We start from the raw sequence: 15,767 nt of genomic DNA, 5'->3' as shown, positions 1-15,767 counted from the left end.
CTGGCTTTGCGTGGCCGGTAAGGAATATCTTCTGGATGAAGGCCACAAAGTTGTTTTTGGTCTCTGGTTCCCTTTGTAGGTCGCAGAGGTGCGAAGTGAACCTAGAGATGGCATGTTCTCCATTGTTTGGGAAGCGCCTTCTTGGTGAACGGAATGGTAGCAGGTTCGCCCAACTACCAGGTCCATTTCTGACGAGCTCCTTGACTGTTGACATCAGGAATTCTCCATCTCCCATCAATGGTGTTTGCTTGTCGTCGTCCTTTGTGGTCTGGAACGCTGTGCACCCTAAGTCATTGGTGCATTCCTCTTGCAAGAGAACGTTTCCACGTATTTTGGTGATTCGCCTTTGTATCTCTTTGTTGACTGCCCTCAGGAGGTTGTTCTCTCCTTGGACATGACGAAAAACAGTCTCTCTTGCCCTAGTAAATCCCTTTATGAGATGTCTCTGTGATTGTCTTTTTTTAGACGTGTGAGAGGACAGTCTTTTTGACACTGTGGCTTCACCTGTAGGGCGCAATCGTTTGCGGTTATGCCAGCCATGACAGCTGGCTGCTTTATCGCTGGATACTCTGTGGAGAGGAACAACTGTACGTCCTAGCCGTGCCATTGCTCGCAAGAGGATCGTCCGCTTGTTTGTCTTTTGGACGATCCCTTTGTCGGTCACCTTTGGGAGGTTACTTTCTTCCTTCAGTGGAATCGATTCGTCATCCTTGGTTATCTGAACCACTAAGCATCCTAGGCTATTGTCACATCTCCCCGATGCAAGGATGTTTTTGTTGACCTCGGGGGTATGACCTTGTCTTTTCTCTTCACTTGGCCCTTCTGTCACTTGGAGATGGCCAAGACATGGTTCAGAGAGATATGTGTGCCCACATTCTGTTACCACCGTTCTGCGGGCGTCAACATAGTCTTGTCCGTGCTCTTTGTCAGTGCACGCGTTGCCCACTATCACCCATCCTAAGTCAAGTCTTTGGGCGCATGGCGCGTTGTGGGGTCCGTTATGCTGTTTACGGACTTTATGCACCCTCATGATGTCCCTACCGAACAGCAGTAAAATCTTGGCGCCTTGTTCTACCGGCAGGATGTAGTTGGCTATTCCTCTGAGGTGCGGGTAATGACGTGCCAAGTCTGGTGTGGGAATCTCGTCCCTGTTTGTAGCCATGTGGTTGCACTCGATGAGTGTGGGAAGGGGCATGTTCACTTTGCCGTCTATTGAGCATATGGTGTAGCCATTCACTCTTCTCCCTGTAGTCTCCATTCGCCCTGCACACGTTCTGAGAGTGTAAGGAGAAGCGCTGTCTTGTATGTTAAACATGTCGAAGAATTCTGACCTGACCAGCGATCGGTTGCTCTGGTCGTCGATGATTGCATACATCCTTTTAGCTCTTTGGGGTTGTCCCTCTGGGTGCACTGCTACCAAACATATTTTAGAGCAAGATCTACCGTCGTTTCCTTCTCCACATACCTCTGTGCATTTGGACGCTACCGACGTCGTGGGGGGTGTATCTCCCACTTCTTCCTCCCCGCACTGCTTTGTCGATGGGTTAGGGGCTTTGCTTGATTTGGGCTTCATAGCTTCCGGGTGTAAGGCGGCTATGTGCCTGTCGCTATCGCACTCTGTGCATTTGATTTCTTCTTTACAGTCTTTGAATAAATGAGTTGTGGAAGCACAACATTTGAAACAAGCTCCCCATTCCCTGAGTAAGTTCTTTCGCTCCTCTATGGGTTTCATTCTAAATCTGACGCACTTGTTAAGCGGATGCGGCCTTTTGTGTATAGGGCATTCTTTGTTAAGATCCCTTGGTTCCTCGTCTCCGGCGACCGACTGATCGGGAGTAGTTTGGGTCGTGGGAGGCACGTTCGTCCTGTTGACCGAGATGGGTGTTTGGGTGTTACCGTATCTCGCCACTGGTCTCTCAGTCCTCAGGCTGCTTGCACTGTGTGTGGTTTGCGCACCCAAGATGAAACTGGGATCGTTCCTTGTCCTTGCCGCTTCGCGGATGAAGCTCAAGAAGAATGAGAATGGGGGGAAGGCGACTTGCTTCTCCCTTTTGTATCTGAAGCCTTGTGAGATCCATCTTTCTTGGAGGTTGTAGGGTAGCTTCTCCAGGATGGGTCTCACTCCACGAGCTGAGTCCAAGACGTTGAGACCTGTTAAGGAATGGTCTTTCCTTGCAAACTCCAGCTCTTGCAGCAGGTCCCCGAGCTCTCGTAACTTCGAGTAATCTTTAGTTGCGATCTTGGGGAAGCTGTCAACTCTTTTGAAGAGCAAATCCTCGACTGCTTCGGGGCTGCCGTAGGTCTCTTCTAACCTTTCCCACACTAGGTCAAGACCCACTTGGGGTTGATGCGCGTTTGCCGCCCGGAGTCTCTTGGCGTGCTACCTGGATTCGTTCCCCAGGAACTTGAATAGCAGGTTGAGCTCTTGCCTTGCTGAGAAGTCCAAGCTGCTGATTGCATCTTTGAACGTGAACTTCCACGTCCGGTAGTTCTCAGGGCGGTCATCGAAGCTGATGAGTCCTGCGTGCACCAGGTCACGCCGGATCATGTACTTGGCTATGTCTGTCAGACCTGAGGCATCGGCGTGTTTGTCCCGTTCTGAGGTAGTTGCTGGAAGGGTCCGTGCGGTCGCCTCTTCCTTGGCGTGGACGCGGGGTGACTGCTGGTCAGTGTGAGGGGCTGTGTTCTCCCGTGTGGGTGTACCTGGATTGCGAGCCTGTTGTGGTGCATCCGTGTGCGCGCTGGCGTGTGGATCACTGTTGCGGCTGTAGCTGTCCCAGGCAGCATGTACCATTTGAAGGAACAGCGTCTTCTCGTGGACCTAGCAAGTCTTCGGTGTCTGTGGAGTCACTCCCTCCGTGTTGAGATGGTGCGCTGGTGTTTACACTTAAGAGGCTCCTTACGTAGTCTTCAGTGCGTTGGATTGGATCCTCTGAGGCTATCCGTCTGTACGGTTGCTCCCCGCCGTCCTGTCTCGCGGCTGCTTCTAGGACTTCAGCTTGGGCTATGGCGGCGGCGGCGGCTTCCTTCTCTTGATTTAGGGCCTCTAGGTTAACGTCCACCTCTGTCTTTTTCCGTGCAGCGGTGGCAGTGGCAGCCTCTTTCTGAGCGTATGCGGCCCTGGCACGTGCGGCCTCTGCAGTGGCTCGTGCCTTCTAGCGCTTGCGCTGGACACGTTAGATCGCGCTGATTTAGCAGACCTTGATGAGTGCCTTGATGTGCTGGAGCGCTGGAACGCTGTCTCCAGGAGGAGCTCTTTTCTATCGCTTTGGGCGTCTGCGATGGCGGTCTGCACGATGCCATCGCGCTCCAGGTCAATCGCCTTTTGCAGGTCGCGTTCCCGCGTGCTGTCTTCTGTGTTAGTTCTTGTCAGATAGGTGAAATATGCCTGTGACAGCGTTACGTAACGTCTATGATATGACTTAATCTGAGTAATGGCTTGTTTGATCTGGGTTTCTTGATCGCTAACACTTGCGACATTATTTATTTCACGATCAGTGTTCTCCCAGGCCTTCTCTAATTTTTCGCGGTGTGCGTCAATGTCAGCCTCATATTTTTCGCGCCCATTTTGTGTCAGTGTGACTGTCCGTTTGGGCCTTGCGTATGCCTGCGCCTGTTGCGGTTGCGCGGCGGTCTCTGTGTCTGAGTGGTCACTCTCCTGCGTGATATCTGGTGAGGCTCTGAGTTCTGCCATGCTGTAGCTTTGTGTAGGCCTTTAGCCAGTGCGTGTGGCGTGTGGTCTTTTACCTTTGTCAGCGATGGGCGACTGTCTCAGATGAAGCCGAGCGGTGTCCTGCAGCGTTCAGCGTAGGGGTAGCTGTACTCACAAGTGTTCCGGTGGCTCTGCCGTTGTCCTGGCAGGTGTCCGGTGGCGTGGCCCTTGGTGGCGCTGGCCGTGGGAACGTGCGCAGGGTAAGGTGAGATGGTGGCTCCTCACTATGGGGTCGTGCAGGGGGTGGACTCAAAAACACAGAGAAGGCAATCAAGGCTCTGTGTGTAAGGTGCACTGTCTGTCTGCAAAGCTGCTGCCTTGTGTGCAGGGTTGATGCTGGCTGTGTCCAGTGTAAATCTGCTTGCTTATCTGAAAGTCTGCAGGCTGCGTGCAGTTTTCTGTATAAAGTTTGCTGCCCTGTCTGCCAGTGTAAAGCTGCTGCTTTGTGTTACCATAAAGTCTAGAGTAGCAGCTCCTGTAAATGTCTGTAAGGCCCACGGTAACCTTTTCACTATTCTGGAGGCCAGGGTCATATGTAAGATGATTTAGCCCAGATAGCTTCAACTCGGCCCTCTTTTCAAAGCACAACAAGTCCTGTATCTTTTCTTCACTTTATTGAGGGAAAGCAGGGTAAAAGACAGGCACTTGTGAAGAGATGTTGGTGTTTAAATAGTGTCTCTCTGTGGGTGCCTTGTAGCTAAGGGCAGGTGAAAAGGGTAATCCTACCAGTACAGCAGTTACAGCAGGGTACTCACTCATCCAGAGGTGATGGTGGAAAGGAAGTGAGGGGCAAGGGTCACACTAAAAGTGAAGTGAGACTGCACTAACTGTCAGCAAGGACAGGGGGGGAAATGGGAAAGCCCATTAACTGGAGGATCTCAGAGGCTGCAGTAGCAGTTCACTGATTACATGCCCAGAGGCAAGAAATGCAACATTGTTGCATATCACACAGGCACAGTATGTGTGTGCAAACTCCATGCAGCTGAAAATAAGAACTGACAGGCAGAAGCTGCAAAGGAGAGAGGGGGGGTGAATCAGAAATGCAGTTCTTGTTCCATGACAGTGTGTATAACACCAGGGAAGGGATGGAGATAAACCCATATCTGACTGAATAATATTCACAGTTCAAAGCACTTTAAAATAATTCCCAAAATATTAAATGCAAGTAAAGTACAATCATGTTAATAACTCTCTCCTCCCCTCCCCCCTCTCGCTTTCTCCTCTCTTCTCCCTCTCGCTCTCTCCTCCCCCCTCTCGCTCTCTCCTCCCCCCTCTCGCTCTCTCCTCCCCCCCTCTCGCTCTCTCCTCCCCCCTCTCGCTCTCTCCTCCCCCCTCTCGCGCTCTCCTCCCCCCTCTCGCGCTCTCCTCCCCCCTCTCGCTCTCTCCTCCCCCCTCTCGCTCTCTCCTCCCCCTCTCGCTCTCCTCCCCCTCTCGCTCTCTTCTCCCCCTCTCGCTCTCTTCTCCCCCTCTCGCTCTCTTCTCCTCCTCTCGCTCTCCTCCCCTCGCTCTCTCCTCCCCCCTCTCGCTCTCTCCTCCCCCCTCTCGCTCTCTCCTCCCCCCTCTCGCTCTCTCCTCCCCCTCTCGCTCTCTCCTCCCCCTCTCGCTCTCTCCTCCCCCCTCTCGCTCTCTCCTCCCCCTCTCGCTCTCTCCTCCCCCCTCTCGCTCTCTCCTCCCCCCTCTCGCTCTCTCCTCCCCCCTCTCGCTTTCTCCTCCCCCTCTCGCTCTCTCCTCCCCCTCTCGCTATCTCCTCCCCCTCTCGCTCTCCTCTCTCCTCCCCCCTCGCTCTCCTCTCTCCTCCCCTCCCCCCTCGCTCTCCTCTCCCCTCCCCCTCGTTCTCCCCCCTCTCTCTCCCCTCCCTCCTCTCCCCTCCCCCCACGCTCTCCCCTCCCCCCCTCGCTCTCCCCTCCCCCCCCTCGCTCTCCCCTCCCCCCCCTCGCTCTCCCCCTCCCCCCCTCGCTCTCCCCTCCCCCCCCTCGCTCTCCCCTCCCCCCACGCTCTCCCCTCCTCCCCTCGCTCTCCCCTCCCCCCCCTCGCTCTCCCTCCCCCCCCCCTCGCTCTCCCCTCCCCCCTCGCTCTCCTCTCCCCTCTCCCATCCCCCCTCGCTCTCCTCTCCCTTCGCTCTCCCCTCTCCCCTCCCCCCTCGCTCTCCTCTATCCGCTCCACTCCCCCCTCGCTCTCCTCTATCCGCTCCACTCCCCCCTCGCTCTCCTCTATCCGCTCCACTTCCCCCTCGCTCTCCTCTATCCGCTCCACTCCTCGCTCTTCTCTCCCCTCCCCCTCGCTCTCCTCTCCCCTCCCCCTCGCTCTCCTCTCCCCTCCCCCTCGCTCTCCTCTCCCCTCCCCCTCGCTCTCCTCTGCCCTCGCTCTCCCTCCCCTCTCCCCTCGCTCTCTTCTCCCCTCTCCCCTCCCCCCTCTCCCCTCCCCCCTCGCTCTCCTCTCCCCTCGCTCTCCCCTCGCTCTCCTCTCCCCTCTCCCCTCGCTCCTCCACCCTCGCTCTCCCCTCCCCTCCCCCTCGCTCTCCCCTCCCCCTCGCTCTCCTCTCCCCTCTCCCCTCGCTCTCTTCTCCCCTCTCCCCTCGCTCTCTTCTCCCCTCTCCCCTCGCTCTCTTCTCCCCTCGCTCTCCTCTCCCCTCGCTCTCCTCTCCCCTCGCTCTCCTCTCCCCTCGCTCCTCCACCCTCGCTCTCCTCTCCCCTCCCCCTCGCTCTCCTCTTCCCTCGCTCTCCTCTCCCCTCCCCCCTCGTTCTCCCCTCCCCCATCGCTCTCCTCTCCCCTCCGCTCGTTTTCCTCTCCCCTCCCCCTTCGTTCTCCCTTCCCCCCTCGCTCTCCTCTCCCCTCCCCCCTCGCTCTCCCCTCCCCCCTCGCTCTCCCTTCCCCCCTCGCTCTCCTCTCCCCTCCCCCCTTGTTCTCCCCTCCCCCCTTGTTCTCCCCTCCCCCCTCATTCTCCCCTCCCCCTCGCTCTCCTCTCCCCTCCCCCCTCGCTCTCCGCCCTCGCTCTCCTCTCCCCTCCCCCCTCCCTCGCTCTCCTCTCCCCTCCCCCCTCCCTCGCTCTCCTCTCCCCCCCCCTCGCACTCTTCAGACGTGGTGTTCAGGGTGGATGATGGTTTGGTTCCAGCCCATAAGCCCTTGCTGATCTCCAGCTGTGACTGGATGGTCGCCATGTTCCGCGGTTCCTTCCGGGAGAGCTTCACGCAGGAGGTAAGTGCGGCGGTCCCGAGCTCTGTGTCCTTCCAGCGAGGGGCCAAGCACCCGGCTGGCAGAGAGGAATATCGCTGTGAGTTATAGTATTGTACCAGGAGAAGTGCACTGAGGGTCGCCGCTCGTGCTAAAGTGTGTCTGGGCACAGATTATTGTGAGGACATTAGATATAACCGTTACAAAGATGTGTATAGTGAGACAGCACGAGAAGGAAGATATGAACCAGGAGGTGGTATAGAGAGAGTATGTATGTGTGGGTCTGTGTGTATATCAGTGATTGTCTCTGCGGGTTGTTCTGCTTGGCAGTCGGCGGAATGCTCTGCGGGTTCTTTGATAAGTAACTGATCAACAGGTTTTCTTGAGTACTTTTGTAGCGATTTGCTTGTGTAAATATTCAGAGAGCTCCGATAACATGGCCCTGTCGCTATAACACTGCTACTTCCCGATCGGCAGCGCTCCCGCACAGAGAGCTCCGATAACATGGCCAAGTCCCTATAACACTGCTACTTCCCGATCGGCAGCGCTCCCGCACAGAGAGCTCCGATAACATGGCCAAGTCCCTATAACACTGCTACTTCCCGATCGGCAGCGCTCCCGCACAGAGAGCTCCGATAACATGGCCAAGTCTCTATAACACTGCTACTTCCCGATCGGCAGCGCTCCCGCACAGAGAGCTCCGATAACATGGCCATCTCGCTATAACACTGCTACTTCCCGATCGGCAGCGCTCCCGCACAGAGAGCTCCGATAACATGGCCATCTCGCTATAACACTGCTACTTCCCGATCGGCAGCGCTCCCGCACAGAGAGCTCCGATAACATGGACAAGTCTCTATAACACTGCTACTTCCCGATCGGCAGCGCTCCCGCTCAGAGAGCTCCGATAACATGGACAAGTCTCTATAACACTGCTACTTCCCGATCGGCAGCGCTCCCGCACAGAGCGCTCCGATAACATGGCCAAGTGTCTATAACACTGCTACTTCCCGATCGGCAGCGCTCCCGCACAGAGAGCTCCGATAACATGGCCAAGTCTCTATAACACTGCTACTTCCCGATCGGCAGCGCTCCCGCTTAGAGAGCTCCGATAACATGGCCAAGTCCCTATAACACTGCTACTTCCCGATCGGCAGCGCTCCCGCAGAGAGAGCTCCGATAACATGGCCAAGTCGCTATAACACTGCTACTTCCCGATCGGCAGCGCTCCCGCACAGAGAGCTCCGATAACATGGCCAAGTCTCTATAACACTGCTACTTCCCGATCGGCAGCGCTCCCGCACAGAGAGCTCCGATAACATGGCCAAGTCCCTATAACACTGCTACTTCCCGATCGGCAGCGCTCCCGCACAGAGAGCTCCGATAACATGGCCAAGTCGCTATAACACTGCTACTTCCCGATCGGCAGCGCTCCCGCTCAGAGAGCTCCGATAACATGGCCAAGTCCCTATAACACTGCTACTTCCCGATCGGCAGCGCTCCCGCACAGAGAGCTCCGATAACATGGCCAAGTCCCTATAACACTGCTACTTCCCGATCGGCAGCGCTCCCGCACAGAGAGCTCCGATAACATGGCCAAGTCTCTATAACACTGCTACTTCCCGATCGGCAGCGCTCCCGCACAGAGAGCTCTGATAACATGGCCAAGTCTCTATAACACTGCTACTTCCCGATCGGCAACGCTCCCGCACAGAGAGCTCCGATAACATGGCCAAGTCCCTATAACACTGCTACTTCCCGATCGTCAGCACTCCCGCACAGAGCGCTCCGATAACATGGCCAAGTGTCTATAACACTGCTACTTCCCGATCAGCAGCGCTCCCGCACAGAGAGCTCCGATAACATGGACAAGTCTCTATAACACTGCTACTTCCCGATCGGCAGCGCTCCCGCACAGAGCGCTCCGATAACATGGCCAAGTCTCTATAACACTGCTACTTCCCGATCAGCAGCGCTCCCGCACAGAGAGCTCCGATAACATGGCCAAGTCACTATAACACTGCTACTCCCCGATCGGCAGCGCTCCCGCTCAGAGAGCTCCGATAACATGGCCAAGTCGCTATAACACTGTTACTTCCCGATCGGTAGCGCTCCCGCACAGAGAGCTCCGATAACATGGCCATCTCGCTATAACATCGGTACTTCCCGATCGGCAGCGCTCCCGCACAGAGAGCTCCGATAACATGGCCAAGTCCCTATAACACTGCTACTTCCCGATCGGCAGCGCTCCCGCACAGAGAGCTCCGATAACATGGCCAAGTCTCTATAACACTGCTACTTCCCGATCGGCAGCGCTCCCGCACAGAGAGTTCCGATAACATGGCCAAGTCTCTATAACACTGCTACTTCCCGATCGGCAGCGCTCCCGCACAGAGAGCTCCGATAACATGGCCAAGTCCCTATAACACTGCTACTTCCCGATCGGCAGCGCTCCCGCACAGAGAGCTCCGATAACATGGCCAAGTCTCTATAACACTGCTACTTCCCGATCGGCAGCACTCCCGCACAGAGAGCTCCGATAACATGGCCAAGTCTCTATAACACTGCTACTTCCCGATCGGCAGCGCTCCCGCACAGAGAGCTCCGATAACATGGCCAAGTCTCTATAACACTACTACTTCCCGATCTGCAGCGCTCCCGCACAGAGAGCTCCGATAACAGGGCCAAGTCTCTATAACACTGCTACTTCCCGATCGGCAGCGCTCCCGCACAGAGCGCTCCGATAACATGGCCAAGTCCCTATAACACTGCTACTTCCCGATCGGCAGCGCTCCCGCACAGAGAGCTCCGATAACATGGACAAGTCTCTATAACACTGCTACTTCCCGATCGGCAGCACTCCCGCACAGAGCGCTCCGATAACATGGCCAAGTCTCTATAACACTGCTACTTCCCGATCAGCAGCGCTCCCGCACAGAGCGCTCCGATAACATGGCCAAGTCCCTATAACACTGCTACTTCCCGATCGGCAGCGCTCCCGCACAGAGAGCTCCGATAACATGGACAAGTCTCTATAACACTGCTACTTCCCGATCGGCAGCGCTCCCGCACAGAGCGCTCCGATAACATGGCCAAGTCTCTATAACACTGCTACTTCCCGATCAGCAGCGCTCCCGCACAGAGAGCTCCGATAACATGGCCAAGTCACTATAACACTGCTACTCCCCGATCGGCAGCGCTCCCGCTCAGAGAGCTCCGATAACATGGCCAAGTCGCTATAACACTGTTACTTCCCGATCGGCAGCGCTCCCGCACAGAGAGCTCCGATAACATTGCCAAGTCTCTATAACACTGCTACTTCCCGATCGGCAGCGCTCCCGCACAGAGAGCTCCGATAACATGGCCATCTCGCTATAACATCGGTACTTCCCGATCGGCAGCGCTCCCGCACAGAGAGCTCCGATAACATGGCCAAGTCCCTATAACACTGCTACTTCCCGATCGGCAGCGCTCCCGCACAGAGAGCTCCGATAACATGGCCAAGTCTCTATAACACTGCTACTTCCCGATCGGCAGCGCTCCCGCACAGAGAGTTCCGATAACATGGCCAAGTCTCTAGAACACTGCTACTTCCCGATCGGCAGCGCTCCCGCACAGAGAGCTCCGATAACATGGCCAAGTCCCTATAACACTGCTACTTCCCGATCGGCAGCGTCCCGCACAGAGAGCTCCGATAACATGGCCAAGTCCCTATAACACTGCTACTTCCCGATCGTCAGCGTCCCGCACAGAGAGCTCCGATAACATGGCCAAGTCTCTATAACACTGCTACTTCCCGATCGGCAGCGCTCCCGCACAGAGAGCTCCGATAACATGGCCAAGTCTCTATAACACTGCTACTTCCCGATCGGCAGCGCTCCCGCACAGAGAGCTCCGATAACATGGCCAAGTCTCTATAACACTGCTACTTCCCGATCGGCAGCGCTCCCGCACAGAGAGCTCCTATAACATGGCCAAGTCTCTATAACACTGCTACTTCCCGATCGGCAGTGCTCCCGCACAGAGAGCTCCGATAACGTTGCCAAGTCTCTATAACACTGCTACTTCCCGATCGGCAGCGCTCCCGCACAGAGAGCTCCGATAACATGGCCAAGTCTCTATAACACTGCTACTTCCCGATCGGCAGCGCTCCCGCACAGAGAGCTCCGATAACATGGCCAAGTCCCTATAACACTGCTACTTCCCGATCGGCAGCGCTCCCGCACAGAGAGCTCCGATAACATGGCCAAGTCTCTATAACACTGCTACTTCCCGATCGGCAGCGCTCCCGCACAGAGAGCTCCGATAACATGGCCAAGTCCCTATAACACTGCTACTTCCCGATCGGCAGCGCTCCCGCTCAGAGCTCCGATGACATGGCCAAGTCTCTATAACACTGCTACTTCCCGATCGGCAGCGCTCCCGCACAGAGAGCTCCGATAACATGGCCAAGTCCCTATAACACTGCTACTTCCCGATCGGCAGCGCTCCCGCTCAGAGAGTTCCGATAACATGGCCAAGTCCCTATAACACTGCTTCTTCCCGATCGGCAGCGCTCCCGCACAGAGAGCTCCGATAACATGGCCAAGTCCCTATAACACTGCTACTTCCCGATCGGCAGCGCTCCCGCACAGAGAGCTCCGATAACATGTCCAAGTCCCTATAACACTGCTACTTCCCGATCGGCAGCGCTCCCGCACAGAGAGCTCCGATAACATGGCCAAGTCTCTATAACACTGCTACTTCCCGATCGGCAGCGCTCCCGCACAGAGAGCTCCGATAACATGGCCAAGTCTCTATAACACTGCTACTTCCCGATCGGCAGCGCTCCCGCACAGAGAGCTCCGATAACATGGCCAAGTCTCTATAACACTGCTACTTCCCGATCGGCAGCGCTCCCGCACAGAGAGCTCCTATAACATGGCCAAGTCTCTATAACACTGCTACTTCCCGATCGGCAGTGCTCCCGCACAGAGAGCTCCGATAACGTTGCCAAGTCTCTATAACACTGCTACTTCCCGATCGGCAGCGCTCCCGCACAGAGAGCTCCGATAACATGGCCAAGTCTCTATAACACTGCTACTTCCCGATCGGCAGCGCTCCCGCACAGAGAGCTCCGATAACATGGCCAAGTCCCTATAACACTGCTACTTCCCGATCGGCAGCGCTCCCGCACAGAGAGCTCCGATAACATGGCCAAGTCTCTATAACACTGCTACTTCCCGATCGGCAGCGCTCCCGCACAGAGAGCTCCGATAACATGGCCAAGTCCCTATAACACTGCTACTTCCCGATCGGCAGCGCTCCCGCTCAGAGCTCCGATGACATGGCCAAGTCTCTATAACACTGCTACTTCCCGATCGGCAGCGCTCCCGCACAGAGAGCTCCGATAACATGGCCAAGTCCCTATAACACTGCTACTTCCCGATCGGCAGCGCTCCCGCTCAGAGAGTTCCGATAACATGGCCAAGTCCCTATAACACTGCTTCTTCCCGATCGGCAGCGCTCCCGCACAGAGAGCTCCGATAACATGGCCAAGTCCCTATAACACTGCTACTTCCCGATCGGCAGCGCTCCCGCACAGAGAGCTCCGATAACATGTCCAAGTCCCTATAACACTGCTACTTCCCGATCGGCAGCGCTCCCGCACAGAGAGCTCCGATAACATGGACAAGTTGCTATAACACTGCTACCTCCCGATCGGCAGCGCTCCCGCACAGAGAGCTCCGATAACATGGCCAAGTCCCTATAACACTGCTACTTCCCGATCGGCAGCGCTCCCGCACAGAGAGCTCCGATAACATGGCCAAGTCTCTATAACACTGCTACTTCCCGATCGGCAGCGCTCCCGCTCAGAGAACTCCGATAACATGGCCAAGTCTCTATAACACTGCTACTTCCCGATCGGCAGCGCTCCCGCTCAGAGAGCTCCGATAACATGGCCAAGTCCCTATAACACTGCTACTTCCCGATCGGCAGCGCTCCCGCACAGAGAGCTCCGATAACATGGCCAAGTCGCTATAACACTGCTACTTCCCGATCGGCAACGCTCCCGCACAGAGAGCTCCGATAACATGGCCAAGTCGCTATAACACTGCTACTTCACGATCGGCAGCGCTCCCGCACAGAGAGCTCCGATAACATGGCCAAGTCCCTATAACACTGCTACTTCCCAATCAGCAGCGCTCCCGCACAGAGAGCTCCGATAACATGGCCAAGTCGCTATAACACTGCTACTTCACGATCGGCAGCGCTCCCGCACAGAGAGCTCCGATAACATGGCCAAGTCCCTACAACACTGCTACTTCCCGATCGGCAGCGCTCCCGCACAGAGAGCTCCGATAACATGGCCAAGTCTCTATAACACTGCTACTTCCTGATCGGCAACGCTCCCGCACAGAGAGCTCCGATAACATGGCCAAGTCTCTATAACACTGCTACTTCCTGATCGGCAACGCTCCCGCACAGAGAGCTCCGATAACATGGCCAAGTCTCTATAACACTGCTACTTCACGATCGGCAGCGCTCCCGCACAGAGAGCTCCGATAACATGGCCAAGTCCCTACAACACTGCTACTTCCCAATCAGCAGCGCTCCCGCACAGAGAGCTCCGATAACATGGCCAAGTCGCTATAACACTGCTACTTCCCGATCGGCAGCGCTCCCGCACAGAGAGCTCCGATAACATGGCGAAGTCCCTATAACACTGCTACTTCCCGATCGGCAGCGCTCCCGCACAGAGAGCTCCGATAACATGGCCAAGTCTCTATAACACTGCTAGTTCCCGATCGGCAGCGCTCCCGCACAGAGAGCTCCGATAACATGGCCAAGTCGCTATAACACTGCTACTTCCCGATCGGCAACGCTCCCGCACAGAGAGCTCCGATAACATGGCCAAGTCTCTATAACACTGCTAGTTCCCGATCGGCAGCGCTCCCGCACAGAGAGCTCCGATAACATGGCCAAGTCGCTATAACACTGTTACTTCCCGATCGGCAGCGCTCCCGCTCAGAGAGCTCCGATAACATGGCCAAGTCCCTATAACACTGATACTTCCCGATCGGCAGCGCTCCTGCACAGAGAGCTCCGATAACATGGCCAAGTCGCTATAACACTGCTACTTCCCGATCGGCAGCGTCCCGCACAGAGAGCTCCGATAACATGGCCAAGTCTCTATAACACTGCTACTTCCCGATCGGCAGCGCTCCCGCTCAGAGAGCTCCGATAACATGGCCAAGTCTCTATAACACTGCTACTTCCCGATCGGCAGCGCTCCCGCACAGAGAGCTCCGATAACATGGCCAAGTCTCTATAACACTGCTACTTCCCGATCGGCAGCGCTCCCGCACAGAGAGCTCCGATAACATGGCCAAGTCTCTATAACACTGCTACTTCCCGATCGGCAGCGCTCCCGCACAGAGAGCTCCGATAACATGGCCAAGTCTCTATAACACTGCTACTTCCCGATCGGCAGCGCTCCCGCACAGAGAGCTCCGATAACATGGCCAAATCTCTATAACACTGCTACTTCCCGATCGGCAGCGCTCCCGCACAGAGAGCTCCGATAACATGGCCAAGTCCCTATAACACTGCTACTTCCCGATCGGCAGCGCTCCCGCACAGAGAGCTCCGATAACATGGCCAAGTCTCTATAACACTGCTACTTCCCGATCGGCAGCGCTCCCGCACAGAGAGCTCCGATAACATGGCCAAGTCCCTATAACACTGCTACTTCCCGATCGGCAGCGCTCCCGCTCAGAGAGCTCCGATAACATGGCCAAGTCCCTATAACACTGCTACTTCCCGATCGGCAGCGCTCCCGCTCAGAGAACTCCGATAACATGGCCAAGTCTCTATAACACTGCTACTTCCTGATCGGCAGCGCTCCCGCACAGAGAGCTCCGATAACATGGCCAAGTCGCTATAACACTGCTACTTCCCGATCGGCAGCGCTCCCGCACAGAGAGCTCCGATAACATGGCCAAGTCCCTACAACACTGCTACTTCCCGATCGGCAGCGCTCCCGCACAGAGAGCTCCGATAACATGGCCAAGTCTCTATAACACTGCTACTTCCTGATCGGCAGCGCTCCCGCACAGAGAGCTCCGATAACATGGCCAAGTCTCTATAACACTGCTACTCCCCGATCGGCAGCGCTCCCGCTCAGAGAACTCCGATAACATGGCCAAGTCTCTATAACACTGCTACTTCCCGATCGGCAGCGCTCCCGCTCAGAGAACTCCGATAACATGGCCAAGTCTCTATAACACTGCTACTTCCCGATCGGCAGCGCTCCCGCACAGAGAGCTCCGATAACATGGCCAAGTCTCTATAACACTGCTACTTCCCGATCGGCAGCGCTCCCGCACAGAGAGCTCCGATAACATGGCCAAGTCTCTATAACACTGCTACTTCCCGATCGGCAGCGCTCCCGCACAGAGCGCTCCGATAACATGTCCAAGTGTCTATAACACTGCTACTTCCCGATCGGCAGCGCTCCCGCACAGAGAGCTCCGATAACATGGCCATCTCGCTATAACACTGCTACTTCCCGATCGGCAGCGCTCCCGCTCAGAGAGCTCCGATAACATGGCCAAGTCTCTATAACACTGCTACTTCCCGATCGGCAGCGCTCCCGCACAGAGAGCTCCGATAACATGGCCAAGTCTCTATAACACTGCTACTTCCCGATCGGCAGCGCTCCCGCACAGAGAGCTCCGATAACATGGCCATCTCGCTATAACACTGCTACTTCCCGATCGGCAGCGCTCCCGCTCAGAGAGCTCCGATAACATGGCCAAGTCGCTATAACACTGCTACTTCCCGATCGGCAGCGCTCCCGCACAGAGAGCTCCGATAACATGGCCAAGTCCCTATAACACTG

At 56.1% G+C, this 15,767-nt stretch overlaps 1 protein-coding gene across 10 annotated transcripts in view; it reads left to right on the top strand.

The window, feature by feature from the left end:
• LOC142483065 (rho-related BTB domain-containing protein 2-like) overlaps positions 1-15,767 on the top strand; it is a 200,594-nt gene that overhangs the window by 49,957 nt on the left and 134,870 nt on the right. For all 10 annotated transcript variants that reach the window (XR_012797212.1, XR_012797211.1, XR_012797210.1 and 7 more), the window contains one exon: positions 6,789-6,907. Coding sequence is in view for 6 of the 10 variants with exons in the window: in XM_075583146.1 (XP_075439261.1) it covers positions 6,789-6,907 (119 nt within the window). In the remaining 4 variants the exon portion in view is untranslated. The remainder of the gene's footprint in view (positions 1-6,788; positions 6,908-15,767) is intronic.

Source organism: Ascaphus truei, unplaced genomic scaffold (assembly GCF_040206685.1).
Source record: "Ascaphus truei isolate aAscTru1 unplaced genomic scaffold, aAscTru1.hap1 HAP1_SCAFFOLD_293, whole genome shotgun sequence".
Taxonomy (NCBI): domain Eukaryota; kingdom Metazoa; phylum Chordata; class Amphibia; order Anura; family Ascaphidae; genus Ascaphus; species Ascaphus truei.
The sequence above is the reverse complement of the archived record's forward strand: the minus strand, read 5'-3'. Positions and strand labels throughout refer to the sequence as shown.